The sequence below is a fragment of the Camelus dromedarius genome, chromosome 13, assembly GCF_036321535.1.
Source record: "Camelus dromedarius isolate mCamDro1 chromosome 13, mCamDro1.pat, whole genome shotgun sequence".
In the NCBI taxonomy this organism is placed as follows: domain Eukaryota; kingdom Metazoa; phylum Chordata; class Mammalia; order Artiodactyla; family Camelidae; genus Camelus; species Camelus dromedarius.
This window is the reverse complement of record NC_087448.1, coordinates 2789717-2817662: the sequence shown is the minus strand read 5'-3', so window position 1 is coordinate 2817662 and position 27946 is coordinate 2789717. Positions and strand designations below refer to the sequence as shown.

Below are 27946 nucleotides of genomic sequence, written 5' to 3'. Positions count from 1 at the left end.
GGAGACAAGGAAAGGAAGACCAGGGTCCCCACTTCACTTTTTCTTTGCCAGGGAGCTCCGAGCTGGGAGCTTTTCTAGAAAGTCGAGTCTTTAAATCCAGCGTGCTGGCCTTCTCCCCAGCACGGCGACGACTGGATGGTCACGTTTCTCTTGGGCAGCTGTAGGCTCCAACACTGAACCCTGGCCGCGTGACCTCCTCACTCACCCTCCTTCACGCTCCAGAAGCCCAGCCCTTAGACATAACAGCAGAGGAGGAATCCATATTTTTTCATCGCTGTGCAGCCTCCCTGTGCTCCTTGGCGCTCTCTTCTCCATGCTGTCACTCCGCTTCTGTCATAATCCGTGTGGCCATTTTTCTTCCCCCTGGTCTCCGAGGCCCTCGGGGAGAGGCCAGGCTCGTGGAATACACTGAATCCATACGTGTTGAATGGACAGATTGTGAAACAGACAGTCACGTTCTCCTGTTACATCCAGCGACACGCTCTCAGGGCAGCGTTCAAGGAGAACCTCATTTCTGTCATATTTCAGGTGTTAGATGAAAATATAAAGGGGCTTCTGTGAAAAATAAGTCAGCAAACATGAAGGGTTACACTTTGGATCTTGCCAAATTGTGCTCGTTTTGATTGATTGATGAGAAGCGAATTCTATTTTCATGAAAGCAGTACAAGAAATATATTTCTCTAACATTTATTTATTTGTTCTTAATAAGTATTTATTAAGTGCCTACTGTGGTCCAAATGCTATTCTAGAATAAATATATAAACAAGACAGTGAAAAAAAAAAAAAGGAAGCTAACAGTATTTCCAAATTAAGCCACACGGCTAACCCATTCTTGTACTTATGTATATAAACTGTGTTTTGCGGGAAATGGAGCTGTATGAATATTTTCTTGATATACAAGCTTCTCTTTTCTTTTTTCTCACATATTTAATATGCAGGCATCTCAGTCTGAGTGAGAAGGGGCCCCGATAACTTGTGTCTTGTACAAAGTCACTGACATGCCTTGGCAAAAAATTCAAAGGGGAAGTATTTCATACAAGAAAATTTTTATCTCCTAACAGAACTTAAAAATGACACAAGTCATCACACAGTAACTCCAGTAAGAGTCAAGTTTAAGAAATAATGAGAGGGCTGAGAATGTGGCATTTATCCCTGAAGTTACTGTCAGGACAGTAAGACTTGCCTAACGGTGGTCTGTGACCATGAAATGTCCACCTGACCCCATCTCACTGACATCATCAACTCGTCCCAAATGCTTTGCCCGTGAGTCTTAGGACTCAAACAAATTGTTAAGAAAACTCTTCATGTGAATTCATTTTGAAGAGCCCTTAAGTCCATACTTGCAAGTGAACAGTTATCCTGGGCTTGTGTGGACACACACGCACACGCACGCCCACAGGAACAGCCATGAAGCCAAATTAGGCTCTGATTCTCTGACTGTGGTGGTCTCATTCTGGCTGATGCAGAAGGAAGCTCTCCAGGTCCCAGCCCAGACACTCCAGCTCGGCAGTCACGGGGTATTCCAGGAAGTGCGCTACCCGCCCTCTCCGCCAAGCACCCCAGGTGACCCGATACCGAGGGACCCCAGACCACGCTCCGCAGAACTCGTGATTAATTTCCGGTTCTGTGGTAATAACATGATGATGGTGGTGACAGCTGACACTTGCTAAGTGTCTAATCCATGCCAAACACTATGCTGAGTGTCTTCACTCCTTAGAACTACCTGATGGAGAGAGACTGTCATCCCTCTCCAGATGAGGATGTTGAGTCAGGGAGCGGTGTGTGTCCTGTCCCATGTCACATGCCCGAGCTTTGGACCCAGGCAGTCAGATTCTAGAGAGTCTGTTTCTCAACCACTTCCTGACAAGCCATGCTACTTTCATTTATAATCATTTAATACAAAAAAAAAAAAAAAAAAAAAAGACTGTTCTCTGCGTCTAAAGATTGCCTTGAGGGAATATCATATCAGCTATCCATTGTTGCTTAACACAGCCTCCAGACTTAGATATCTAAATAAAACGTCATCGCTTTATTATTGTCTTAGGTTCTGGGTGTCAGGTGAGCTCATCTGAGTGGCTGTCACTCAAGGTCCTCCGTGAAGCTGCAGGTGGTGGTTGGAATCGCCTGAAAGCCAGTCACTTGCATCTCTGGTGTCCTAGACATCTGGGGACTGGGACTCCTGGGCCATCTCTGTGTCTAGGTGGCTCCTCCACTTGGTTCGAGCAGCCTGGCAGCTTCAGGGTAGCTGGACTTTTTCTAAGGAGAATCAGTGAGTCAAAGGCATATGCGCCAGGAAGGAGAATGCCCCAGGCGGGCACTGTATTACCCCTTATGAACCAGCCTTGGAAGTCAGGCAGCATCTCTTCCACCACTTCCATCCACCAGGCAGTCTCAAAGGCACATCTAGGCTTTAAAAAGTGAAACAGATTCTACTTCTTGGTAGGATTGGGAACATATTGTGGTTTTCAGAAAATACAGACTGCCACAGTCCACCCTCTGGACAAAACAATTCACATCCCACCTAAATATAAGAGGCACTCACGCCACCCCTCCCCTAGAGCCTCTGCCCATCATCACATCAAGTCAGGCCCGAGGCCCAGATCACACCATTGAAATCAGATCCAGGTATCCTGGCTGCTCAGGTAAAGCTCCTTAGGTGGGGCTCCCCCAGTACTGTCCCTAACTCTCTGAAGACAAGTTACCTGTTCTCCATACTACTTGTTGTTTGTGCCTTGATTAGGATGTAGTCCCAGTGTCTAGGAAGTGTTTTCCATAGCTGTTAAGGCCGTGCTCTGGAATTTTGGCTTGCCTTTGGATATTATTTCCTCACCCACAAGAGGTGACTCCTGTTTGGGGCTGGTAGTTTTCTCAGCTTGACTCCTGCTCATAAAATTTTAAAGCACCATAGCCTCTTTATTTTGTATTAACTCTACCCTTTTCAAGGCATAGCTGATACAATTCCTTTAAAAGCTTTGTGAGTTTCCTATGAATCAATTTATAATCCGCTTCATTAGTCAAAAGCTACATCCACAAATCTTTTTGAGATAATCTCTTCTCTATGTTTTTTTTGTTTCTTTTGTTTGTTTGTTTGTTTGTTTTATTTTGGTTGTTTTTTTTTTTTTTTTTTACCTGCAAGATTTCTGCGGGGCAATACTCTTGATATTCTTAGAAGTCCTGTGGTTTTGTTACTTTGAAAGGGTCCAGTGAAGCGCCACCTTAAATCTTTCTGAGGTCTTAATAAAGGGGTTTATAGTCACCTTGGCTTCATCTTTAGATCATGTTTCCCTGAAAATGCCCGAGATTTATTCTCTGCTTACAAATCATTTCTTAACTTCAGAGCTTTTTGCTATCTGGATGGCCTGGCAGTGAGAAACAATTTTATTTTCAAACTCAGGAAGTCCAAGCTCCTTTATAGTTAATAGTTCTTTCTTTAGATTATCTGTTTTCCTGTAGGCAGCTGGGAGAATCTAGGGGGCCGCTTTTACACCCTAAAAACCTCCCTACTTACATCACCCAGGTCCACTGTGTCATCCAGTTCCCACTTTACTGCAGATGACAGTGTTGCTAAACTTTCCACAAAGGTGTAAAAAGGCTTATGTTTCCTTCAGGACCCAATGTCTTCCTCACTTTCCTTTAAACCTCACCAAGAGCTTTCTTGAGGGTCACGCTTCTGCTAACAGCCTCTTCAAGACTCCCCTGGTCTCTATGACCCTGTAATAGCAACGTTACAATTGTGTCTGGTTCACTGGCTTTCTGGAAGAAGCTTACGAGTGGCTGTGTCTTAGCACATTGAAAGCATGGGGGTAATGCTCTTCTGTGACAGAATTATGCAGTTTGGGTATTCTCTGCTCTTAAAAGCTGGCTGCTTTGGGGGAAACCCTGAATATACTGGCATTCAAAGATGTCCCCTGAGTTAGAAAATGAACTGTGTCCTTTTCCATTCTCACTTGGAGGGCTGCGGTTTGTTCCACGCTTGCAGGGTGTCAGTATCTGAGCTCAGCCCTGACGTGCACTGTCTGTTTACCTCTGAGAGAGTCACTGATATCGCCCCGTTATGCATGACCGCACTGAAGCCTGGAGAGATTTGACCAAGACCTCTTTTTAAATTGTAATTTGCACCAGTGCCATCCCTGCAAATACACACACACACACACACACAAACACACAATTCTGTGACCCTTTATGGCCAGTGGTTCCCACTTCACAGCGCATCCTAACATGCTATAGTATTTGCTCATTTGTTCTCTTTACTTCTTTCTTATTGTCTGACACACCTCCCGGTGGGGCAGAGGAAGGCAGGGAGCACTTTCTGAATATTCACTAATGTGTCTCAATAAATACCAGCTAAAGGCATGACTGGAATGATAGCATAAAAGAATAGCCGCGGTGGGACTTGAATCCAAGTCTATCTGATTCCAAAGCCTTTCTTGTTAACCCTCAGAGTGGAGTTGTCACCCCAGACGTGGAGATGGGACTACCATCACGTGTGCAGTCATCATGAGAGAAAAGTCCAGCTGCCCCAAATGACTCAGGAAAAATGACTCAGGAACGCAGCACAGTTAGACGTGCTTATTTATATCAAGAATTCCTACAGATTCACAAAAGACCGAATTTGTGAAGTAGTTAAAGATTTTTGAGAAGTTTTGATATTTCAGTAATTTTCTAAAATTAGCATCTCAGTGTCCAGAGAAATTAGATTTATTTAATAGAATCTTCCATAATTTATAGTAAATAAATGAGAAAGAGAAGTCTTTTAGAATTTTTTTAACTTAAACATGAATAAATGTTTTGAGGCATATTTAAATAGTCTTTCTGCCTCTTTGAAAGTTCATACTAATAATATTATGCTCATTTGTTTTCTTAAATACTTTCCCTTTTTTCAACTTAAGTTCTCACTTAAGTTCTTTAATATTAGCCTCTTCACTTCCCTGTTAAATCTGTTGGGATTCAAATATATTAGTTAGTGGTGAAACTCGCCCTTGGCATAATTTTAACAAGGTCCTTTTTGGAAAACTAGTCTCTCCATGCACGTAGCTGTTGGCGTCGGTGTTGGCTGTGTTCACTTCAGTCTGAATGATCAGGCCGAGGCGTCTCCGCAGGAGGCACCCACCTGGGCCAACTCGATAAGCTGCTTGTCCTCCCTCGGCTTCCATTTCCTCGTCTCTGAAATCGTGAGGATGGGGCAGCCAGTGGGCACTTAGTTCACACCTGCGTCAGGCCGAGCGCAGGTGCCAGCAGGTGCCAGCAGCAGCGCGGCCCCTCCCTCGCCCGCGGCTGGCCTTCCTGGGCCTGCTTGGGTCCCCCCTGAGGTTGTCCTGCAGCTGCACGATCAAATCTCGCTCTCCCCTTGGCCGCGGCGGGCAGGGTGGGGAGACCTGGGCCCCTGAGGGTGGAGGGGCGCAGGCCGGGTCCTCGGGGTCGGGGATCCCGGCGGCTCCGCCAGCCGAGCCGCCTCGCACAGCCACCCTCTCTGTCCCTCGCGCAGGCCTCGCCCGGCCGCGGCCGCACAGCGATGACTACAGCGCCATGAAGAAGATTCCGCCCCGGAAGCCCAAGAGGAGCCCGCACACCAAGCTCAGCGGCTCCTCGGAGGAGATCGCGGGCGCGCGGCAGAGGGCGGCCGGGGCCGGGGGCGCGCGATGCGGAGGGTCCGGCCCGCAGCGCGCCCGGGGGGTCCCCGCGCCCCCCGCGCGCGAGCCCGAGCCCGAGCCCGAGCCCGTGTACATCGAGATGCTGGGCCGCGCCGGCAGCCCCGAGCAGGCCGAGGCCGTTTACGAGGAGATGAAGTACCTGGCGCCCCCCGACGACCCCGGCGGCCGCGGGGTGGGCGCCTCGGCGGCGTCCGCGTCGCCGCCTCTGCCGCGCGAGGCTCGCAGCCTCCTCCTCCTGGAGGACGACGACGCCGGCAGCCCCGCGCCCGGGCCCGGCAGGGACGCGTGCGACATCCCCGCGCCCTTCCCCAACCTGCTGCCGCACCGGCCCCCGCTCCTCGTGTTCCCCCCGACCCCGGTCACCTGCTCCCCCGCGTCCGACGAGTCGCCCTTGACGCCCCTGGAGGTGAAAAAGCTGCCGGTGCTGGAGACCAACCTCAAGTACCCCGTGCAGCCCGAGGGCGCCAGCCCCCTGTCCCCCCAGCACCCCAAGAACCCCAAGGGGGACGGCGACCGGCCCGCGTCCCCCGGCGCGCACAGAGCCTCCCCGCCCCCCACGCCCCCGCCCGCGCCACCCGCCGCCCCCCGGCCGCCCGCACACTTCACTTTGGCGCCCGAGCCCGGTGTGGGGAGGCCCGGGGCCCCCGCAGACCCGCCCAAGGGCCCCCCGAAGCCGGACTCGGCCCAGGCGGGGGCGCCCTGCAGCCCCTTCTCCAAGATCCCTTACTCACCTGGGAAGGCGGCCCGGGCCGACCACAGGAAGGCCCATCCCGGCGCCCCCTCCTCGGTGCCCTGCAGCCCCCCGAACTCCAGGCCTCTGGGCAGCCCCCTGGACGAGCTGGCCAGCCTCTTCAACTCGGGACGGAGCGTGCTCCGGAGGTCGGCGGCCGGGAGGAGAATCCGCGAGCCCGAAGGTGAATCGCGCGCACTGGGTCGTTAGGTCCGTGGGTCTAGGTGTGCGGATGTCCGCTCAGATCTAATTTAAGTCATGCTTGAGGTGATGGTGGTGGTCGTTCTGAGCAGATAACGACTTAAAAAGTCTTGTGCAACCCATAAGGCCAAGGAGGTAAGAACGAATATTTGCTTTGTAGATAAGAGTTTACCGTCTGAAAATACGTAGCGCTAAACTGGGTTTAACGCAGCCTGTGACGTGGTAAGAATTAGACAGAGCAAGATTCAGCTTGAACCACTGATGTCTGGTTCCTAATAATACTCACTTCCAACATGGACACGGCGTTTTTGTGACACTATGGTGCGGGCCCCTCTGCAGTTCGCGGTTGCCCCTGGAGTGTCCTCCGTCTCGTTTCCCACCTCTCTTCCGCTCCGGGTTCCTCGGATGACCGCCTGTCCAGTGACTACCTTACACTCAGGACCACTCACTTTGTATTGTTTTGAACGAATGATTTTTTTTTTCTTTTGCTTGTATACCGCACTCGGAACGCTTTCACTCGGTTCTGTCAAATCCTCATCTTGTCCTAAGCAGCTCAGCCTAACGCCTGGTTAGCCGTTGACAGTCCAGTCAGGTGAGCTCAGGGCTAGGCTGCGGTGGCCGGAGGCTGTTGCCTGTGTTACAGAGTGTTTCTTTAGTGTTCCTGTAAAAGCGGAGCTTGCCGAGCAGAAGAATCCTCACTGAGAGCTTTCTGCTCATCTCTTGTACGTAGTTAACCACATGCGACAACGAGGCCTTTGTGCCAAAGGTGCTGTTTGGTCACAGACTCTCTTAATAATCCTAAAAAAGGTAGTCATCTTCCAAAAAACATCCTAAGTCTTTTATACAAAAAGTTGTCCAACATTCTGTGTTTCAGGGAAGAATTACATCGATATAAAGCATCTTCTCTTTAAGGGAGTTGTACCAGGTCCCTCAGTCATGATGCCATTAACCCGAATGTGGATGCCAGCTCTTAACATCCGCCTTTTACAGAGGTTGGGAGCTTCAAAGCGAGGAGGTTAAGCAGCTTCCTTAAGGTCAGGTGGTAGAGTGGAAATAAAAATTTGACTTATGACGTAATGTTCTGTCGTAGACATTAGCCTGCCCTTTCTCCTAAAGAAAATAACAAATACGTTGGCTCTCCTCATTTGAGGAGGTCCAAAAACTCCGGCAAATCTAGAAAGCATTCTGAATAAGTGACAAGCAGGTCAAAGCTAAGAACACTTAGCAAATGGATGAACCACCTACTCCCTCTGACTCTTCAGACAAATCAACTAATTGTTTGTTCAGCTAACAATTTCTTCTTAATTATAGGCCATTAATAAATGAAATTGTCCTTGTAAGCAGGAGATTGTTTGAATTTCCCAAATCATGTGTTTCATTCCAATGAACGAAATGGAAATCTAAGGGAACAGCATTAAAGGAACAAATTAATATTTGCTTTTAGAGATATATATATATATATATATATATATATATTTTAATACATACTTATTAAAACCGCATAAACCTCATTTTACTATAGATGGGAGTTGGGTGAGTTAGCCTTGGCTCTATTCAAGAAAGTGAAGTTATTGAATTTCTAGACAGGCATCATGGTTTGGAAATCCCTAAGTCTAGGCTCTGAGCAGAGAGGCTGACAGGGAGGCCCCCAGGCAGGGTGCGGAGACGTGCTAATTATATTTCCTGTGGAGGCTTTAGCCAGCATTTGAGAACACACAGCCAAACCTCAAGAACAACATCATCGTTAGTGCATCTCTAAAATTATGAAACATCTATTTTCCTAACGTGGGCTTTTACAGAACGTTCTTTATTTTGAAAAGATTGGCTTGAGCCACTTAGGATTTTCTCACAAGTAGACGAATTGGCAGCACCTGCCCTGGCACTGCAGTCAGAGACCAGGTCAGCCCCATGGACCAGGCGTCAGGGGTTCCAGTGGCGCAGCTGAGAACTCTGTGGTTCTGGATGGTCCATGGTGAGCGGAATACGCTTCCCAGCTTGCAGGCTGTTTTCTCACGGGACGGGCAAGTTTTAGAATGTAAAAGGGGCTTAATAAGAAGACATGGAAGAAAAAGATAGTCTTAACACTGGAGCTGCTTATACGATTATTAAGGTTTACACCATTTGATCCTGAAGCCACTAATCCATTTCTTCTGAATGAATTGCGTGGCTGTTATTAATGATTTACTGTCGTTTTGGGACTCCTTTCCTTTAAAGTTCTAAATCTTCTACCTTCCCTTCTTTATATTTAAAGAGACTTGTCTTTTCACCTGAAATAGCTTTCTTACCCAAGAACCCAGTGGGTGGCTAATTCAGCCTCAAGGCACCTAAATTAATTACAGCTCATTTCTTGGATATTTGTGAGATGGGGAAATTGTACTGCACGTTTGCAGAAGGGTTCAAAATATTCCCCTTGCTTCTTTGGAAAGTGACCTTGAGGAGATTAAACTGCTCCTTCTTACCCTGCTAGAGATATTTCCAGTTAAAATATTCAGGAGGGTGAACTGTGGGTAGGAAGTGAGGGCCTTTGGTGTTTAATTCCACTCCATAGACTTAGATGTGGGATTCCATAAACACGATGTTTCTCAAAACAGTTCATTCTCTATAGACTCTTGGATATTCGATTTGAGGCACACCAAGTCACAGAAATTCCAAGAATCCAGGATGCAGATACAGAAAAAGGGTGATTGTGCATGTGGTAGGTGTGTCTGTAACCTGAGACAAGTCATACAGCAGCAAGTCACAGGAGTGCCAGCTCTGCCCCAGGCATCGTTTTAATAACCTGCTTAATTCTCGCAAGACTAAACGCTGTCTGCTGCTAGTATCCCATTTGACAGATGGGATAACTAAGGCACAGAGATTAAACTTGCTCAAAGTCTCTTTTCTTTGAGAGACATAGCCTGACTTGAATGCAGTGGAATGTGTTCCATAAACTCAAAAATGCCATATGTGTCTTTTACAGCCCATGGGTGTATGTATACAATTTTGGAATACTGTCTGGGGGCCACTTGGCCCTTAAAAGTAAGAATGACTAAGTGTTAAAATTGTCTATGCCTTTCTATTTATTCTGTTCATTCACAAAGTGTTTTTCAACTGATTGTATAATACGACTGATGTTCTTATGCTAATTATCGATAGTTGCTCAGTTTCAAAAATGATGAGACCAAATTCAAATGAAGGGGGAGAGTCATTGGCTTGTTTGGGCCACCAGGGTGCGCCATTGCTCCAAATGGCACTGAGGCAGCTGGTGGTTTATCTGGAAGGAGAAATAAAATGAGTCTGTTATTCTGGACCTAGTGAGAAAGATCAGGATGCACAGACATTGACAGAGATGCGGCCACCTCGGGAATCTGGAGAAGAAAGTGGAGGAGCTTGATTTGCAGAATACTCTGTAAAGGACAGTATTGTATTACTTTCTGACACTGTGTGCCATTAGTTTATACGATGTACAGAGGTAGTTAAAAATTATACTGACAACAAAATATGAACACACAATATTTCTTTGCATATAGTAGGTGTTTATTAAATGCATTTGATGAAAACCTACCTTTAGAAAAGCAGTTTGACTTACAAATATATCTGATAAATCTGGCCCTTGGGGCATTTTTACTTAAAAACAACCACTTAAGCCAAATGGAAATTACTCCTAATTTCAAGCATTTTACTTTATTGCATTAACATTCCAAATAAGAGTGTTCTGAGGTTTTAAATCAGAGCATTATATAAATGAATTTTTTTACAGTATGATACTTGATTCCATAAAGCCATTTATTTTAAAAAGAATTCTTTTTAAAGTTGGTTTTATAGAAAATTTCAAACACATTCAAAAGTAAGGAGAACAGACTAACAAACCCTCCCTAGGGCCAGCTCTGTCTCGTCTTCACTCCTGCCCAATTCCCTCTGCCGTCATCGGATTGTTTTGAAGTATATGCCGATGTCAAATCAATTTATTAATAGTATTTATAAATATTTTATTACAGAAGTCCTTTAAAAAAATAAAATATTTATTCTTAAGTCACTGTAATTAGCATAGACCAATCAATCCGTTTGAGCTTCACGGACGTGAGATTTCTGCTCAGGATGGAAGCCTGCCTCTGGACACTGGAGCATCGTTTTTCATGATATAAACAAAATAATTCTCAGGAGTAAGCTTCCCCCCCAACAACACTGGCCGGCAAGCTCTCCCACAGGGCCTTCGAGAGGCTCTGAGCACAGCCCCGGCCGTGGGCAGCCATGCAGACAACTTTCCCACAACAACAACAACAACAAAAATGTGGATTTCTAAGTATCGCGTCCAAACAGAGCTAAGTACGAAATGTCAGCATACCATCGGACATACAGTTGCATCTTAAATCAATATTTTATGAGGTCTTGATGTTTGTCTGCCAAATTAAGCACAATTACTTATGCATTGTTCAGTTACAAGAAGATGCTCCAGAATCACCACAATATCACAGAATCACAGGCGGAGACCTACAGTCCACTCAGGGATAGTGTCGGTAAACTGCCACTCTCTGCTCCTGGTGTTTGAAACAGAAGTTTCGACGGTGTCTTCATTTAATGTCTGATGCAGTCTAATGAGATTGCAGCCTGAGAAATCGGTCCTCCGTATGCAAATCTCTACATCCCATAATGGGATACAGGGCTTGACGCCCCGGAGGCTTCGTGCCACCTTGCGGGCACTGCGTCCTGTGCCGAGCCCGTCACCTCTCACTCCCCACGCGCTTTGCTTTCTCTCCATGGTGATTTATTTGTGGGGAGGGCGGTGGCCGGAGGCTTCAGGAAAATTATAAAGGGCGTGGACAGACAGGCACATAGTTTACTGATGTGTTGTGGGGTGTTTTCCTGCCTCGCATGAAGATCTCCCTCCCCTGAGAGTAAGGAATGCCTCCGTGTTCTGGAGCCGTTTGAAATCAACACGCGATTTCCCTCATTTTCCAAATGAGCAGGTCTTCGGGCAAGTCCTCTGCTTGTCACTCGGTGGACGCCAGGCAAGGATGAGCCAGAGAAAGGTGCCCCCCCCACCCCAGCCCCGCCTCCGCCGTGTCAGTGAATCTGAGCTTTGACGTAGGGAGAGTCGCTCTCTCTGTGAGAACAGGCTTTCTTCACCCACATCCTGGCCCCTCTGCGCTGACGGAGAGCATCTGAGTTTGGAAATCGCAGCCGTGCCTCGCCACGTCTCTACTTCCCCAGACGTCCAGCACACACAATACGTAGTCCATCTGCACTTGGGCGAGAGCTTTCCGCTGGCGTAAGCTGATCAGCAGCCAAACTGACCTACGTTAGGAGCACAAAGCTCTTGGTCCTCTGTGTTAATTGGACAGTTTTAAAAAAGAACCTACGCGTTGTTGTGAAGTGTGAGATTTTTTTCTCACACTTTACAGCACCTTCTCTCAGGAATTCACACAGGGAGATTGTGCAACCAGCGACCTGTAAACCGGACTTGCATTAACTTGTACAGCTAACTCCCTCGTAGTCATCCAAGAAGCATTTACTTAATGCGAGCGCAGGGCTTGCTACTGGGAACCAAAGAAGAGAGAAAGAATCGATGTGCCCTGCCCTCTCACAGACACTGGGGGCCACCTGGGTCCACCCCATTTCAGTGAGGGACAGCCTAACCGGAAGCGGCTTTACCTGGGGGGCCACAAACCATTCGTGGGGCCGTGGCTGAGCCCCAGGCGGCCTGGGGGTCCCGAGCTATGCTTGTTCCTTGTTTGAGGAGAGACTTCACAGGCTTCATCCGATGCTCACAAAGTGTCGGTGACCTGGGTGGAGTGCAGGTCCCTTCCCTGCAGCAGATGGCCACAGGTGGTGACGGCGGCTGGGAGGAGGAGTGCGTTACCACTGTGGAGTCTAGGAGAGCCCGGTGCCAGGGCCGACCTCGAGCAGGACAGGTGATGGGTGAGGATGGTGGGGCACGGAGTTCCCCGGGTGCAGAAGGAAGGGATACATATGGCAGCCGGAGTTGCTGATGTGGGGTGAGCCCTGCCCCTGAATGTGTGCTCAAGGTACCTGGTCCTTTTAGCTGGGAGCATGAGACCAGAGGGGGCTACTTGTCTGCATGGACACAGACCAGATGTGTTTTCCACCTGGACGCTTGGTGGCAAGACCTGGCATCCTCTCGCACGTTCCTCTTCTGTCTTGCAAGCATTCAGCATTAACCCCTGGGGTTGCTCCTACAGAGCCGGCCGGGAGCCAAAGGGAGGAGGTAAACCCAACCGAGGGCAGCAGTCCTAGGTATGTGCGTGTGACCTCCGACAGCGGGAGGTACTCAGAAGCACCACGGAGCGCTTGGTCGCGGCATTCTGTGAATAGCTAATATTTGTAAGTGGCTCTTTCCTGTCAGCCAAGCGTGCTGACGTCCCTTGTCCCCGGGTCCTGTCTCCGAGACCAGCGGAGCAGGTGGCAGCCTCCCCATTTACTCATGAGCACTCGGGGACGCAGAGGGGCTAAGTGGCTTTGCCATAATCTCAGAAACTAGTCATTCCCAGAGTCACAAGTCAAGCACGTCCCTTTCCTCCCAAACCCTGGATTCTTCCTATTATAGCATTCTTCATCTCCAAAAACAAACAAGCAAACAAACAAACAAACAAAAATTAAAATGTAGAAATGATGCAAGGGCCCTGCCTCAGGAAGTAACTCCCTTCTGAAGGTAAACATGAACTCCTCACCAGGAGATCTGGGAAGAGGACACAGAAAACTTCAAAAAAAGCCACGTGCAGCTGCTGGGCATGTTCCTGAGGGACACGCAAGGGCCGTTTTTACCTGAGAGGAGGTTCTTTCAGTGCCGCTTTTCTATAAAACCTTTCCGCTCTCCTGTCCCACAAAGCATCTGCTTTAGGTCAGGGACGCACAGCACACAGAGTACGTCCTCACATTCAAAGACCGGCTCCTGGCCTTCTGTCTCCCTTTGTCTCGGCCTCCGTGAGGGCTTGCTGGGCACAGCGCCTGCCTACAGGGAAGCGGCCACTCACGGAGGTTGTATTCTTTGCAGAGTGCCCACCCAGCGCCTTTCCTGAAGGAAGTATTTGACTCTGCAGGGTGTGAGCAGCCGTCCCGGTCGTGGGGCATCTCAGATGCCTGCTCAGGACCAGCCGGAAGGTAAAGGTGCAGCGACCCTCACCTCGTCCCCGGAGCCGTGCTGAGGGCTGCTGGGTGGTCAGCCATGGTCCTCGGCAGCTGCCGGGAGCGGGGCGGGAGAGCGGACACACCCAGCTTAGCTCTCCTCGTCCATCTCTACGGCAGCTTCTGGTTTTCTAAATTATGTGGCTGCGGAAGCAGAGAGATAACAGTGAACTTAGAAACACGGCTGAATGAGAAATTAGTGTCGGGCCCCGACTCAGAGCCCTGCGGCACATGTTTGCTGGGAGAATCTTCAGCTCATCAGGTCTCCTGAGCTGGGCACCTCCACTGGGTCCTGCTACCTCATTATTCTTGGAAACCCAGAAGCAAAACCAAGTGGAGAGTTGTGACAATTAAATATTTAGATCATCCGATCAAAACGTTATCCTCTGAATAGTGTGAGTTGTCTGGGGAAGTTTCCTTAACACATTGGCCGTGCAGCTGCAGCTGGTAGCACGCAGCCGTCCCGGGGACTCGGATCTTGCATAAATAGTTCATCATCTTGAGATGAGCCAAAGGAGGCTGGGGAGCCGGCGCAGCTGGCCTGTTCTCCGAGGCCCTGTCCGTGGGAGGAGACTCCATTGTACCTGGAAATCTGGGGGGAAAAGGCAGTCTTTTCAGAAGCGGATTATCTTTCATAACCAGGAAATATTTTTCATACCGTCAAGCCGTTAAAGCAAGCGGCCGTTGTGTACGGTGGGTCTTTCTGCTAGATTCTGAATTAAACTCCCACTGGGGGCTCCTAAGAGAAACCCAGGGCTTTATCCTCTAAGCCACTCGGAGACGCTCCGTAAGCAAGTTAATAAAGACCTTCCTGACTATCTGCATCTCATTCTTGCCACATAATACAATGTCCTGGGGTTTCCTTCCTTTTGTGAAGAAATGCTTGGAAGAGACATGGTGAGTGGAATGTTTTCCTAAAGATGGGCTGGCTTGCTACCCTGTTCTCTCCTTCCATAAGAGCACTGGAAGTAAAAACCCTGTTTCTTAATTACCTAAGAGTGTTTAGGTCCTTAATGCCAGTTGAGTCATTTGTTATGATTAATTCTCAGATTAGCCTAGAAAATTCCACACCATCTGAGAGTGAGCTCTCTTCGGGGTCACAGTACCCAGCGCGCCATCCCAGGAGCCAGCAGTCCCCTCCTACCCACCCACCCACCGTATGCAAAGCTTCTCAGACCCTCTCTTAGCCTGGTTTTCACTCCTTTGTTCTTTCGATTTCTCCTCAAAATCTGCAGTGTTCATACTTAGTGTGCATTTGCAATTACTGAGCCATCGCAATTTCACGTGCAGTGAATACACGTTAATTGTAACAGGACAATAGACAACAATCTGGTTCGTGTTCCTCCCACATAGATGATGAGGTCCTGAAATAGGCAGGGCCCAGACCAGGCAGGTGCGAGCTGGATGTGCGCTGACATGCGTTTCCAGCGGAACACTCCCTTTGCCAGTTCCCAGGGAGGTCGTGCATCGCCCAGAGTCCTGCAGAGCCTCCAGAAGAGCCACTCCACACGCAAACTCCACTCCGGCTCATGATCAAATATTGTCTTCCAAAAAAAAAAAAATGTCCATCTTAAAGAAGGGAAGGACTGATGGGTACATCAGAGGTCCCACAGGGTAAATTCCCAGGCATGTTTTAGATCTGGGTTTTATTACTCTCTTTGATGTGGAAAGACCCAGGAGGTAAGAGACAGAAGACTTGAGCAAAGCAATGGGTGAAAACTGCCCCTCTGCAGGCATTTGCATGTCACTGAAAAGCGAAGTAAAACTCGCAGCTCTTAAATGACTTCCTGAAGTCACGTTTGTTCGTTTGTTCGCTGAAGTTACCTTTGCTTAATTCGAGATCTCAGGTGAGGCCACCAGCTGATGGGGCCAGGCTGGTTTTAGACGCAGGATGAGGGGGTGGCATACAGAGCACAAAGGACTAATTTAACATAGGGTGACCCCCACAATACTTCTCCCGGTTCACTTTATCTTTTTTTCAAGTAAATAACCGATGCTCAGCGGCAGATCTGTAGTGCAAAAAGAGTGATTTTTAAAAATTTTTCATGAGAATTGTATTAACTTTATTTTGTCTCTTGGTGTTTAACCACTTCTATGTATGGCTCGGAATGGGGCCCCTCTTGGAGCTTTAACAGATAAATTGCTTTAAGGATAACTCCTTCGGTCCTTTAGAAAGATGTAGTCTGCACTCGCTCCATTTCAGGGACACTGCCGTCTGCTCCCGTCTTCACGTGCTGTCCTGGTGCCTTCTGGGCATCCCTGTCTCCACCAAGCAGACCTCAGCACAAGCCGAGATGTGGCTGCATCACTTACGTGTTGTACAAGACAGTCAAACTCTGATTGTTGGCATTCATTTCACTGATGGCGTTGCAGCCACACAGGGAGTCTCCTCTGTTCACTTACTCAGGCTTGAAATCATGTCTGATTGACGGAGACTGGGATGCTGACATGGGACAGCAGCACTATGCTTCTGTATGATGGGGAGGGATCAAAAAAATGTCTTTTTAATCTGATGATCATTAGAAAACTCAGGGATGTGGTCCAGCTGCCAATCAGAGAGCATTCCCCTTGCTGCAGGGATCGAATCCATCCTAGGGACTCTGTAATGATTTTAGGGAAGACGGTCCATTTTTTAGATAATAAAATCATTCTATGACATGGCCCCCAAGACACACAGTTCTTCTCAGAATTCATACCATCAGAGGTTCACCTCAGGCAGAGAGATTCAACTCGCCGTAGAATTGTGTGTTGCTGTTTGCTACCTGTGTCAAGTTTTCAAAAGGTTTTGGAAAAGTCATTAAATAAGAAAGGGGAGCTTCATTCATCAATTCAGAAAATGCACTAAGGGTCTGTTTTGCGCTGGGCATTGTACTACGTTGTATGGACTTTAAAAGTGAAATACAGGGTCTGCTGGGAAGCCGCTCACAGAAGGGAAACAGGGAAAATCCAAGGCACCAGGTAGCGAGGGGCAAAGTGAGTGAAGACACCATTCATGTTTCTCCAAACACTGCCTACCCTTAATGCCTGTGAAACGCTGCATTTTTATTCGATTCATGCAACTCTCTTTCGTTTTTAAATGCTTTCTGTGACCCACTACACTGATTTCCCAAATATGACTTTGAAACACTGGTCCGGAGGGTAGGATTTAGATGGAGGGGTGACGAGACTGTAGGCGGACCCCTCCCTCCGGCTGAGGCAGCGAGAGCTGCATCAGGACTGTGAGGAGGAGGGTTCAGAGCAGGGCAGATGCCATCAGTAAGTGACTCTTGGGGGAGCGACACCAGGGTGCGTGGAGAGGGGCTTCTATATTCATTTGCATGTAAACATGTATACTTCACAGATGGTTAATGAGAAACGCTTACTTGCGGGCGTTCGAGGAGGGGACCCCACCTCCTGGCTGGCTCGGGGGGTCTCCTCCTACAGCCCGGGGTGAAAGGCGGGCCCACGGGAGACCCCGGTCAGCCCTTTCCCATGGGGTCCCAGTGGCTCATCCATCCTGAGTAACTGGCATCCGCGCTGTGACAGCTCCCGGGAGACTCAGTCACCTGCACATAGGGATGGAGGCCCAGGGAGTTAGAAACGCCAACCAGTCTGCCCGGGGAAGGACCCAGTCGCAGGGGCCTGCGGAGAAGGAGGCACGCGGCTCGAGAAGGCTTCGGACAAGAACTCACGTCTACAGAGACATTTCAATGTGTTACGGAATGCGCTGCGGGCTGGCAGCCAGCCAGCGTGGGCAGGGGCTGTCCCAGGGGGGCAGGGGGCCCTTCGCGCCATTGTCACCCTGCGGAGACGCCCCTGCCCCGGGCGGAGATGACTGCCGTCCTGAGCCCCCGCGGTCCCCAGCGTCCTGCTGCCCCCCCCCCCGTCCCCTCCCTTAGGTACTGACACAGGGAGAGGCTCCCAGGGCCCTGTCTGCCCCGCGGGCCCGGGCCTCTGCCCTCTGGGCTGTGCGGTATTTGAGGGCGGACACATCTGTGGTTAGTTCTGAGCAAGACTCGACCCCCACCACTGCCTTCTGGGTTTTGCCTTCCGCTGACCTCCCTGGTTGTCCCTGAGCGCGCTGCAGTGCTGTCAGCGAAATGAATGCCGGCAGTCAGAGGCTGCCTCGCAGGACACGTGAGAGATGCAGCCGAATCCCGGCTTGTGCTGAGGCTCACGTGGTGGCGGCGGGACGCCCGGAAGCCCCCAGAACAGCATGTTGTGACAGAAACAGAAGGCAGTGCCCTGAAATGGGGCAGAGGTAGGTTATATCTTTCTCAAGGGCTGAAGGGGTTATCCTGAAAGCAGTTTGTCTATTAAAAATCCAAAAGGGGCCCCATTCTGAGCTCCATCTAACGGCGGTTAAAGACCAAGAGCCAAAACAAAGTCAACACGATTCTCATGAAAATAAGCACAGAAATAAATGAACAAGCCGCCTGGTTCTAGAAGGATATGGGCCGGGCTGTTGGTTTTCCCCGAGGGAGGACGTAGAAGCTGATGGGAGTGTCGCAGAGACACCTACTGGGGTCGTCTTGCAGGTTGGGGTGTCCCTAGCCGCCCACCCAGGCAACACCCTGCCAGCATCCTGACCATCGGGAGCCCCTGATGGAAGGACAGGAGCATCGTGCTCTCTGCCTGTGCCTTCTGGGGAAGGAGGGGAGGAGCCGCCCTCCCGAGCCAGGGCCGCTGTGCAGGTGCTGGGTCCTGGGGCGCTGGGGTGCCCGTGGCCACGGGCACCGGGGGAATGTAAAAATAGCCGCTGTGTAAATACCGTGGCCCGTGCGATGAGACGTGAGGAACGGCTCTCCGGGCCGCCTTGCTGTGTAGATGCTGCACATTCAGCTGTTATAGGGAGGGCAGGCTGCAGGGGAGAGAAGGGCGATGGGCTTTCCCTGGTTACGGCCGGGGCAGAAGAGGTGGGCTCCCAAAGATCCAGCTCGTCAAACTGAAAAGGAAACTGGCGCAACAGAATTTTCTGTGCCTTTTTGGGTGAAAAACCTTATTTATACTGACAGGCATTTTTTAGCTTTACTATGGTGCGTTCTTGCCCTGCTCAGCACATATGTTGTTGAAGATATCACTCTATTTCCTGCTTCAGTTGGTGTTTTTAGCACAAACCATCTCTGAAGACTTGGCAGGGGAGGGGGTGGCAGGCGCTGAGGGGAGGGGCAAGGGAGCACTCCCGTCCCACCAGGCTCAACCCCGAGGACGCGTGTGGAGGGACTTCCTGCGGAGAGGATGCTTCAGATACGGGCTCAGGAGCAGTTCTGAGCCACTCAAAGGTGCTGACTCCATAAGAGGGTTTTAAGAAGTAGAGAGGAAAGCTGAGGGGTGGGGAGCTGTAGCCTGCTAAGAAGCAGGGCCGGCGATGACATTTTCTCAACCTGCCCAGCCTTTCCAGTCCCACCCTGTTGTGTTTTGCCATTTCTTGGCTAATCAGTTCCTACAGAATTATGACCACATTGTGGGACTCGGCTGTGTCCCAGGAGTGGTGGTGAGGGAACCTCGTGTCGGCCCGTTTCCCCGGGACTGGTGACACTGAAGCCCTCTCTTGGTGCATTTCTGCAGCTGTTAGCACAGGGACGATAAAGTCTGGTTCTCCCGGTTTCGGGTCAGACTTGCACTGTTCATTGATTGATTAATTAGTGGAGGTGCTGGGGCTGGAACCCAGGACCTCCCGCACGCTAGGCATGCGCTCTGTCGCTGAGCTGTACCCTCCTCCCCCCACCACGCTGTTCCAGACACAAGCCCCTCCTAGCACGCGTCTCCCTTGGGTAACATGCCCTCCGCGGGCAGCTTACATCTCGATGCGCGACCCCACGCGTGACTCCGCTCTTCTTGTTTGAGTGTAGGACCAGCCTCCGGGTCGATGAGAATCGTACGCTTGACATCTGTCTTTCTCTGAGGCAGTGTGCCAAATGTTTGGTCCTGCTCTTCTGTATAAGAAAAAAGTCAAACTCCCTTCTCAGAAGCCTGTGACAGCAGCGTGCAAGGGGCTGGGGAGGGAGCCGTAGGTCCTTGTGTGTGTTTCTTCCTCATGGGCAATGATAAAAGATTCTGGAGAAATCAGAGATTTGACAGGCGTTGTTCTTGTAACACAGGGTGAATTTGGTTTAACACAAACTAGGTCCTGATTTTGGGTCGGAGAGGTCCTAGCCATGCTGTCTGTGTGTGTCTGTTGGCAGAGTCTAGCTGCAACTTCTAAATTTTAAAAACAAGAGTGTGAGAAGTGGCAGGACCATGCCCGCTCCTCTCGCAGCCTTTGTACTTTTCCTTAATGCCGGAGAGGGAAACACAAGCACGCCCCTCCCCGCAGTAGCTTTTCTGCAGAGGAATTTTCCTATAGACTTGCAGGATGAATTACAGCCAGCACGCGTAATGAGTTTAAAATGTATTTTCACATTTTTTATGCCTTGCATCACACTCTCACTCAGCATTAAATCAGTCAAACAGCTATAGTTTGTTTTTCTCCTGCGTTACCGAAACCTGGATCCTAATCTCATATGTTTCCAAAATACACTCTCAAACCATCTCAGGTTAAGGTAACTGAGACTGAAATGATGTCTTCAAACATTCTTCTTAAAGAAACCCTCCAGGGCCCGTTCCTTCCTCATTCCTCTTGACCTTTCTGTGGCATTTGGTACCATCAGCCTCCCTCTGCTACAAGAAACCCTTCCTTCTGCCGATCGCTGATCCCCATCCCTGCCCAGGTGCTCCCCCCCAAGCCCACACCTGCCCATTTGCACCCACAATCCCCTGTGCTCTGCCTTCTGGCTCCTTACTCGGAGGAATGTTGCTTTTCCTGGAAGAAATCCTCCCTACCGAAGGATTTTTAGATTTTCTTTTCAGTCCTAGTAACACTCTTGTTCAAATAATCGCCACTCGGTTTGCCCTGTGGGTAGGTGGCTGTCACTTCAAAGACCACATCCAGGGCTCCACCCTCGTCCCAATCACCAGGCCCCTGCCTAGTCCTGACTTACTCCCATCCCTCAGCCCGAAGGGACCACAGCTCAGTGAACCCCCAACTTCCCTTCCTCCTGCCACTGCCTGAGTCTAAATTCTCACTGCTTTTCCATTTCTAACCTCTCCTCGAAGCTAGTCAGCGGTACGCTTTTGGGGCTGGATGAATAGCACTTTACAAATCCAGCCTCCCTCCCACCACACCCTCGCCCAGAATCCTCGCCGGAACCCACTCGGTGATGCTGCCGAGCTCCCGGCGGCTCGTCCCCCACTTCCCAGGGCAGGGAGAGGGCAGAGCCCGTGAGGTCCTGACTCTGCTGCTCTACGTTTCTGCTTCCTGCTTCCTTCTCCCTCCTCCTCTCCACATTCTGTCCATGCCTCCAAACCCAGGGTTTTCTCCCACTGCCCACACAGTGGGGCTCCCCCAGCCGCCGCAGCCCATCTCGCCTGTGGACCCCTGGGCATTCGCACGACTGTCCTTTCAGCCTCTGGTCCGCTGTTGCCTCCGCGTTTGCCCTGAAGGGGCCGAGGAGGTGACCACTTTTGAGCTGGGTCACCTTTTCTGTTGAGTCACCACTCAGATGCTTGAGAAGGGGCACCTGTTAGGATGCACCCTGGGTGTCACTCCCACACATGTTAGCAATTTATGTGTCAAAGGCTTTAACACAAAAACCCAGCAAGCATTAATTCAGCCGAGTAAGATGGAACTCCTGCAGTGGCTATTCCAGGTTGCTCATTCCTGCACCCCCGAGGTGGTTGTCCAGCCGTCTGTGCTTCCGTGCATTCCTGTCCTTTACATGTCTTGTCGCCCCTCTCAGATGGGAGCATCTGAGGAGCCAGTTCTTTGAGGCGTATCTTTCTAAAAGCTCTCGGCTACATCTTCGTATGCAATTTGAATTGTGTCAGACTTAACAGACATGTGTCCAAGCCCTGGAGAAATCTCCTGGTTTAGAGGAGGAACGTGGTTGGCTTCTGGGTCGCCATCAGCTCCCCAGAGTGGCCACCAACTCAGGGCCATCTCAGTGCTTCCCAGGGAGGGACGGCCACTGTGCCGCTGTCTTCTGGACGTCGACTGGGAGTGAGTTCGCCTCTGAGTCGCTCACTGCAGTGCGTGTTTCTCTAACCCCCAGACTTACTCAAGGGGTCTTCCCCGTCCCGAGAAAGGTGCTTCTCTCCCCCGCTGAAGAATCTGTGCTTTCCTTCCCCAAGAGACCTACCTCTTCTTAGCCTCAATCTCCCCTCTGCTTTCCCTCAACAAAACCCCGTCTTCTTTCCTCCCCTCAACGCAGCCCCCGGCGTGAGCGTATTCACTCCTCTCACGTCCAGGAAAGTGGCCACTGCGGTCCTATGGGCAGCGTGGGGTCAGCCTTTTCCCGCCAGGACATTGCCCCAGGACCCGTGTCAAACAGCAACGCACCTTAAAAGAGTGAACAGAAACAGACCCGCAGACACAGTCAGCACTCTGATTACTGGGAAAAGGGGGTGGGAGGGGATAAATTTGGGAGTTTGAGATTTACAAATGTTAGCCACTATCTATAAAAACAGATTTTAAAAAAAGGTTTCTTCTGTATAGCACCGGGAACTATGTTCAATATCTTGTCATAACCTTTAATGAAAAAAATATGAAAACGAATATATGTATGTATGTGCAAGCCTGGGACATTTGCTGTGCACCAGAGTAAACCCAGGACGCAGGATCTGAGCTGATGCATTACTCCCCAGCGCTCTGTGCCCAGGACAGGTTCTGTGTTCTCTGTTTTCAAGAAGTTGAAATTTGTCCCATTGGCAGAAGGAGGGACTTCTTTAAGGGAAAGAATAAAGAGGACAAAAATTTAGGGAGCAAAGTGGACATTAACTTAAAATGAGGAAATACAGCCAAGGACTCATTGTTCTGTGCCTTGAACAGGACCTGCACGTACCAGATGCTCCACAAATGTCTGTTGAAAGGAAAAGAGAATAAATAACTAATCTATCGCTGCAGCAGTGTTGCTGTAGAAAGTTGGTCAGAGAAAGCAGTCAGGTCCAGAGATGTTCACATGGGTGTTTGCCTGACTGTCACTGGCCCTTGCAAGTGGGGTGGGGTCTGGAGCCCCCACTGTACACTTGTGGTCATCCTGCCTCTGACTGTCTCTAGACATCAAGATCCCAGAGTCAACACTGACCAAACTGCCTGTAATTAGACATTGACATTAGACATTGCAAAACCATGGAGAGTAAGATTCTTTGCGGAGTGACTGTGTGTGGACCTTGCGTGTTGGGAGGACGGGCATGAAAGACTCATCGGTGATCATGGTGGGAACATAGTGAAAATACCCAACGTGCCGCCACCCGTCAGGGACAGATGTCCAGTACCTGCAGGCGCTGCTTCTGCAGGCAGCACTCTCAGGTAGACGGCAGACAGCCCTAGCCCTTTGCTTTTGTTTCTGGAAGACGTTGTATTACTATGGCCTGTATTCCCCACCCTGGTGTCTCATACCTGCGAGTGACTCATTTATTTTGTACCTGGAAGTTTCTACCTCTCAGTCGCCCTCACCTGGTTCCCTCGTCCCCCCGCCACCCTCCCCTCTGGCAGCCACCTGTCCATTCTCTAAATCTATGTCTCTGTTTCTGTGTGTGGTCACTTGTGTTGTCTTTTTAAATTCCACACATAAGTGAAACCATACAGTATTTGTCTTTCTCTGCCTGACTCATTTCACTTAACATAATAAATACTTTCTAGGTCCATCCCTGCTGCCCCAGATGACAAGGCTTCATTCTTTGCACGGCTGAGTAATATTCCACTGTGTGTGTGTGTGTGTGTGTGTGTGTGTGTGTATATACACACACCGCATCTTCTTCATCCAGTCACCCGTCCGTGAGCGCTTGGGTTGCTTTTATATTTTGCCTGTTGAATCCTCTGCAAGTTAACACCCTTAGGTAGAAAGCAAACAGCTCTGGCCCTTTGAATAAGTAAAACGTGCGTACTCACACACTGAGACGTTTTCCGTACCTTCTCATTTTAAATAGGGATTAGAACTCAAAGGTGTGTTATTAACAGTGGAAATCCTTTTATTCGTTTCCAATAATCTCATGTGAGTGGGGACAAATGAGTACTGTGATGCATGACTTCTGTATCATAATTCACATGATTTGTTTGGTTCACAAACTTGTCCACTCTTTTACAGTTACAGAAAGTGTGCTTTCTCTTAGGAAATGATTTTTTATACAAGGCTATTGTATTATTTGTTTGTTATTCATTATTCTCTTTTTCCATCAAATGTTTGTTGAGCTCCTACTGTGTGCAGGGGCACCCATGAAGGCACCAGTATTGCATCTGAGCTCGTGCTGACACATTTCTAGAGGGAGGAGAGAGGAAATAAACAAACAATGGAAATGGGATGTGCCATTGGTGAGGACTTCGAGGAAAACTAGAGCAGGTTGTGGGAACAGAAATTGATTGGGGGGGGAGAAGGGTGCTGTCGTCTCAAAGGGGCTGGAAGGCCTTTCTGCTCAGGGTAATTGGAGCAGAGCCCTGCGCTCTCTGCCTGGAGAGTGAGGGGCTGAGTGTGGGGAGGCCGAGAAGCCAGTGGGGCCGGTGGGGCTGGTGGGGCAGGTGGCAAGAGGGTTGTTGGAAATGAGGTTCAGGACCAGCAGGGAGTGCGTTCATGGGGGGGTCTTTCAGCCTCAGGAAGCTTTTGCATCTGGACCTGAACAAAATAAGAAACTAGTGCAGAGACATGAGTGGCAAATGGCATGATCTGACTTAGCTTAAAACAGGGTTTGCCAACCTTGGCCCCATGGACACCCCAGGTGGGACGAGTCCTCGTGGGGGCCCGTCCTGTGCATTGTAGGGGGTTTGCAGAATCCCTGACCTCTACCCACTGGATGCTGGTAGCACCCACCTCCCCCAGGGTGACAACCAAAAATGTCGCCAGACATTGTCCAGTATCCCCAGGGGGTTGGGGGGGCAGTAGCATTTCCTATTGAAGACCACAGTTTTCAAAAGATCTAACTACCCCGTGTGACACTTTAGTTATCCAGAAGCCAGCCCTGGACCATTGAATTCTTCTTCTTTTTTTTTTTTCCTGTATTCATATGTAGAGATTTGCTAGAATTCTCTCACTCGATTAATACTCGACTTAAATGTGCCTTGCTTACCTGCTTGTGCTCAGTAATCACATCCTAACGTGAAGGCCAAGACTTCATCTTTGAGCCAGATCCCTGAGTGACTCATCTTTCCCATACCTGTGAGAACAGCCCCAGACGGGTCCCCGGGAACCCCGGTTCACAGGCTGAAAGAAAATACCGCAGCTACTGCAGTCAGCTCGTGTCACGATGTGCCCGACGGGAGGGCTGCCTCGGGATTACACAAACCGCTGATTGCACAAGATGCAGAGATGCAAAAAGGCTCACTATGAGGGGTTTTCCAGCACTCACTCCCCCACTTGTTTGCTTAGATTCATTGAGAATCTCAAGTATGTTCTTTAGGTGTGCCTTTTCTTCACCCTCAAACCCTGCTGACCCCTGCCTGGAAACGTGAACAACTATGATGGCTTCATTTGCTCTGTGTTACCCGGTTCTTAATTTCCCGTGAAGTATCCGTCTCGCACCTGCGCTGCTGTGGCTGAGACCTCTTCGGACTGAATGCCAGAGTCCTCTCGGTTTGTTCCTGGTGTGTCTCCTCCTGTGCTTAAGCAGAGGAGCGGGTGTACCCTTAAGGAGAGGAACCGTTCCTGCACTCAGCCGACACTGCAGCAAAATCAAGGCAGTTGAGAGTTTCCGCCTTTGACCCTCATTGTGGCTGAATTGAGAAATTAACAAGTTGGGGCGCACACCGTCTTGCACGTGGATTCGGCCTGGAGTAAAAGGGTGCCTACGAGCCGAGCCTGACGCAGAATGAAGTAATCAAGAACCCTCGGGTAATATTCATGGACAAGGATAACCCCAAAGTGGAGAGGTCGATGTCCCGCTCTGGTTCAGTGGCTAGAGTACCATTTTCAAACTGGGGCTCCGAGTTCATTACCACCGGGGCACCGGTGATGAATGAAAGGAGCAGAAAAGAAGCTGCCGTATCCTAGAGTCAGCAGGTGGAAGAAGGAGGGACGGCTTTTGAGGAGGGGCCGCGCTGAGGCGGGAGTGTGGGCGGAGCCCTGCAGGCCTAGGTCTAAGCCTGGCTGCATCTCCGACTGATTGTGAAATGTCTGCAGGTAGGTTTACCATCCCAGGCCTCAGTGACCTCATCTCAAAAATAGGCCAGAGAATGGCAGCTGCTCAGAACTGTACTGAAGGTGAGCGTCAAGCCCCAGGACTGGCAGGGAACCGGTCACTGCTGTGAGAACAACGGGGAGGAGCCTCATCAGGTTGACCGTTCATTCTCACATCTTAGGTTCGGAAGGGCTCACTGCCTAATTCCCACCAGAGCATTCCTTGGATGGACAGACGTGTGCTTTTAAGATAAAAACATAAGGAAAATTTTAGTGGATCACAGAAGCATCACAGCCTAACCCGTGACCAATTTTTAAAACATTTCTTGGCTACAATTTAACCTGCTGATAGGAAATATGAAAAAAATTAAACTTTAAGAGTAAAAATGGAGGTTTTGCGTATGATTTAATTTTTACCTTTTTGGAGGAGGTAACTAGGTTTATTTATTCGTTTGTTTTTGGAGGCAGCAGTGGGGATTAAACCCAGGACCGAATGCGTGCTAAGCCTGCGCTCTGCCACTTGAGCTGTTCCTTCCTCCTTGACTGTAATTTAAATGCACCCATTGTTCATGAGGTAGAAGTCAGTTATGAAGGAAGCTTGCGTCATGTATTCGTACCAGGAGCCCCCAGAGCGCCTCTGAGTTCTGAGTCCTGTGCTGACAGGTGTAAGAGGGCGTCCCTGTTCCCCAGGCGCTGCTCCCTGCTTCCCTCCCTCCAGAACCGACCATCGCGCTGGAAGGAAACCTCAGCTCCTGCCTGCGGGGGCCTCCGGGGATCCGCATGCCGCCTTCTCGCCCGCCCCTGCGCCCCGCGCCTCTCGAAAGCGTGCTTCTGCCCGGTTCCCTGGGAAAGGGGAGCTCCTCCCTGCTCTAGGGGTGGGGAGGCTGTCCGTCCACACAGCTGCTGCTTCCGCTGCCTCCTCTGAGCCTAGACAAGACCCCAGGGAGGTTTCCCTGGGCCGCCTCGGTAGCCCCCCCCCCCCGCGCTGGGAGACCACCACTGCCCACCGCCCGCTCCTTAGTTCCCTTGTCCGCTTGTCACGTCCTGGGAGGGGCGTCCCAAGCTCCTTGCCGTGCTCCTTGCTGTCCCTGCAGCCCCCCGAGGGTGCCTGGCGCAGAGCGAGCACGCAGTGAACAGCTGAATTGAAGAGTGAAAAAAATAGCTCAAAGAGAAGTAAAAGCAGGTGAACGTCTGGGTCTCGAGACAGCTTTAAAGCCAAAGCTGCGTCCCTCATTTTCAGACGGTCAGAAGAAGGGAGGCTGAGCAGAGCTGGCCTGGCTGAGCAGGTGCTGTTTCAGCCCCGGCCGGCGGGTCCCCGCGGGCGCCTCGCGAGGGCCCCTGTTCGCCGCTGGCGGGGCCGTGGCTTTTTCACCGGGTTTTAAGTGCGAGGCGTCAGGAGCTCCGGCGTCTCCCGGCTGGTGCACGGGGGAACCCTTCTGCCGGGCGTCAGCGCCCTGCTGGCGTTGCCTCAGCCCCCCTCCCCCTCCCCATCCCCCCCATCCCCAGCCCCCCTGCAGGTCTGGGCGCCCCGCGCTCCCGTCTAACGCCGTCGCCGCCCCGCGGGGGGCTGCGCTGGCCGGGTCCCCTGGGCGGAGCGAGGGCAGGTCCCCAGCCCCGAGACCTGAGTCCCCGTGGAGCACCTAGGGACAGGCTCGCGGCCTGAGTGCTGTGCGGGCGCAGGTCTCAAGGGCCGGGGTGGGCGGCATCCAGGAGGGAGAGGAGGGTCCACCCGGGAGTCCGGCTCTGAAGGGCGGGCCGGCCGCCCCTTCCCCTCTGCTTCCCGTCCTCGGGACCACGGGAGAGAAACCGTTCTGCCCCGTGAAAGTAGAATCCAGAATATTCTGCTTATTATCCCTTTTGAATAATACGTTAGCCTAAAACTTGAGAAAACCTAACTCAGAGCCGGGCAGATCTACTGTGCCCCCGCCACCAGGGGCAGGAGCTGCACCGTGTCCCTGGCGTTGAACAAAAACCCCCCAGTCTGGGGGACCTCCTTTTTTTGGCTCTTCAGCCTAGTTTGACAGCGGCTTCTGTGTCCCTGTGCCTCGGAGAACTCAGTGTGGGATGTGCACCAGACGCTCAGCGAGTTCTGTCACTGCGCAGCAGCCAGAAGTGGGGCT

General features: G+C 50.6%; 1 protein-coding gene across 1 annotated transcript in view; it reads left to right on the top strand.

The window, feature by feature from the left end:
- The window catches only part of MYO16 (myosin XVI), a 350065-nt gene that overhangs the window by 289117 nt on the left and 33002 nt on the right, over nt 1–27946 (top strand). Inside the window, exon 32 of the mRNA XM_064492981.1 lies at nt 5486–6565. Coding sequence (XP_064349051.1) covers nt 5486–6565 — 1080 coding nt within the window. The remainder of the gene's footprint in view (nt 1–5485; nt 6566–27946) is intronic.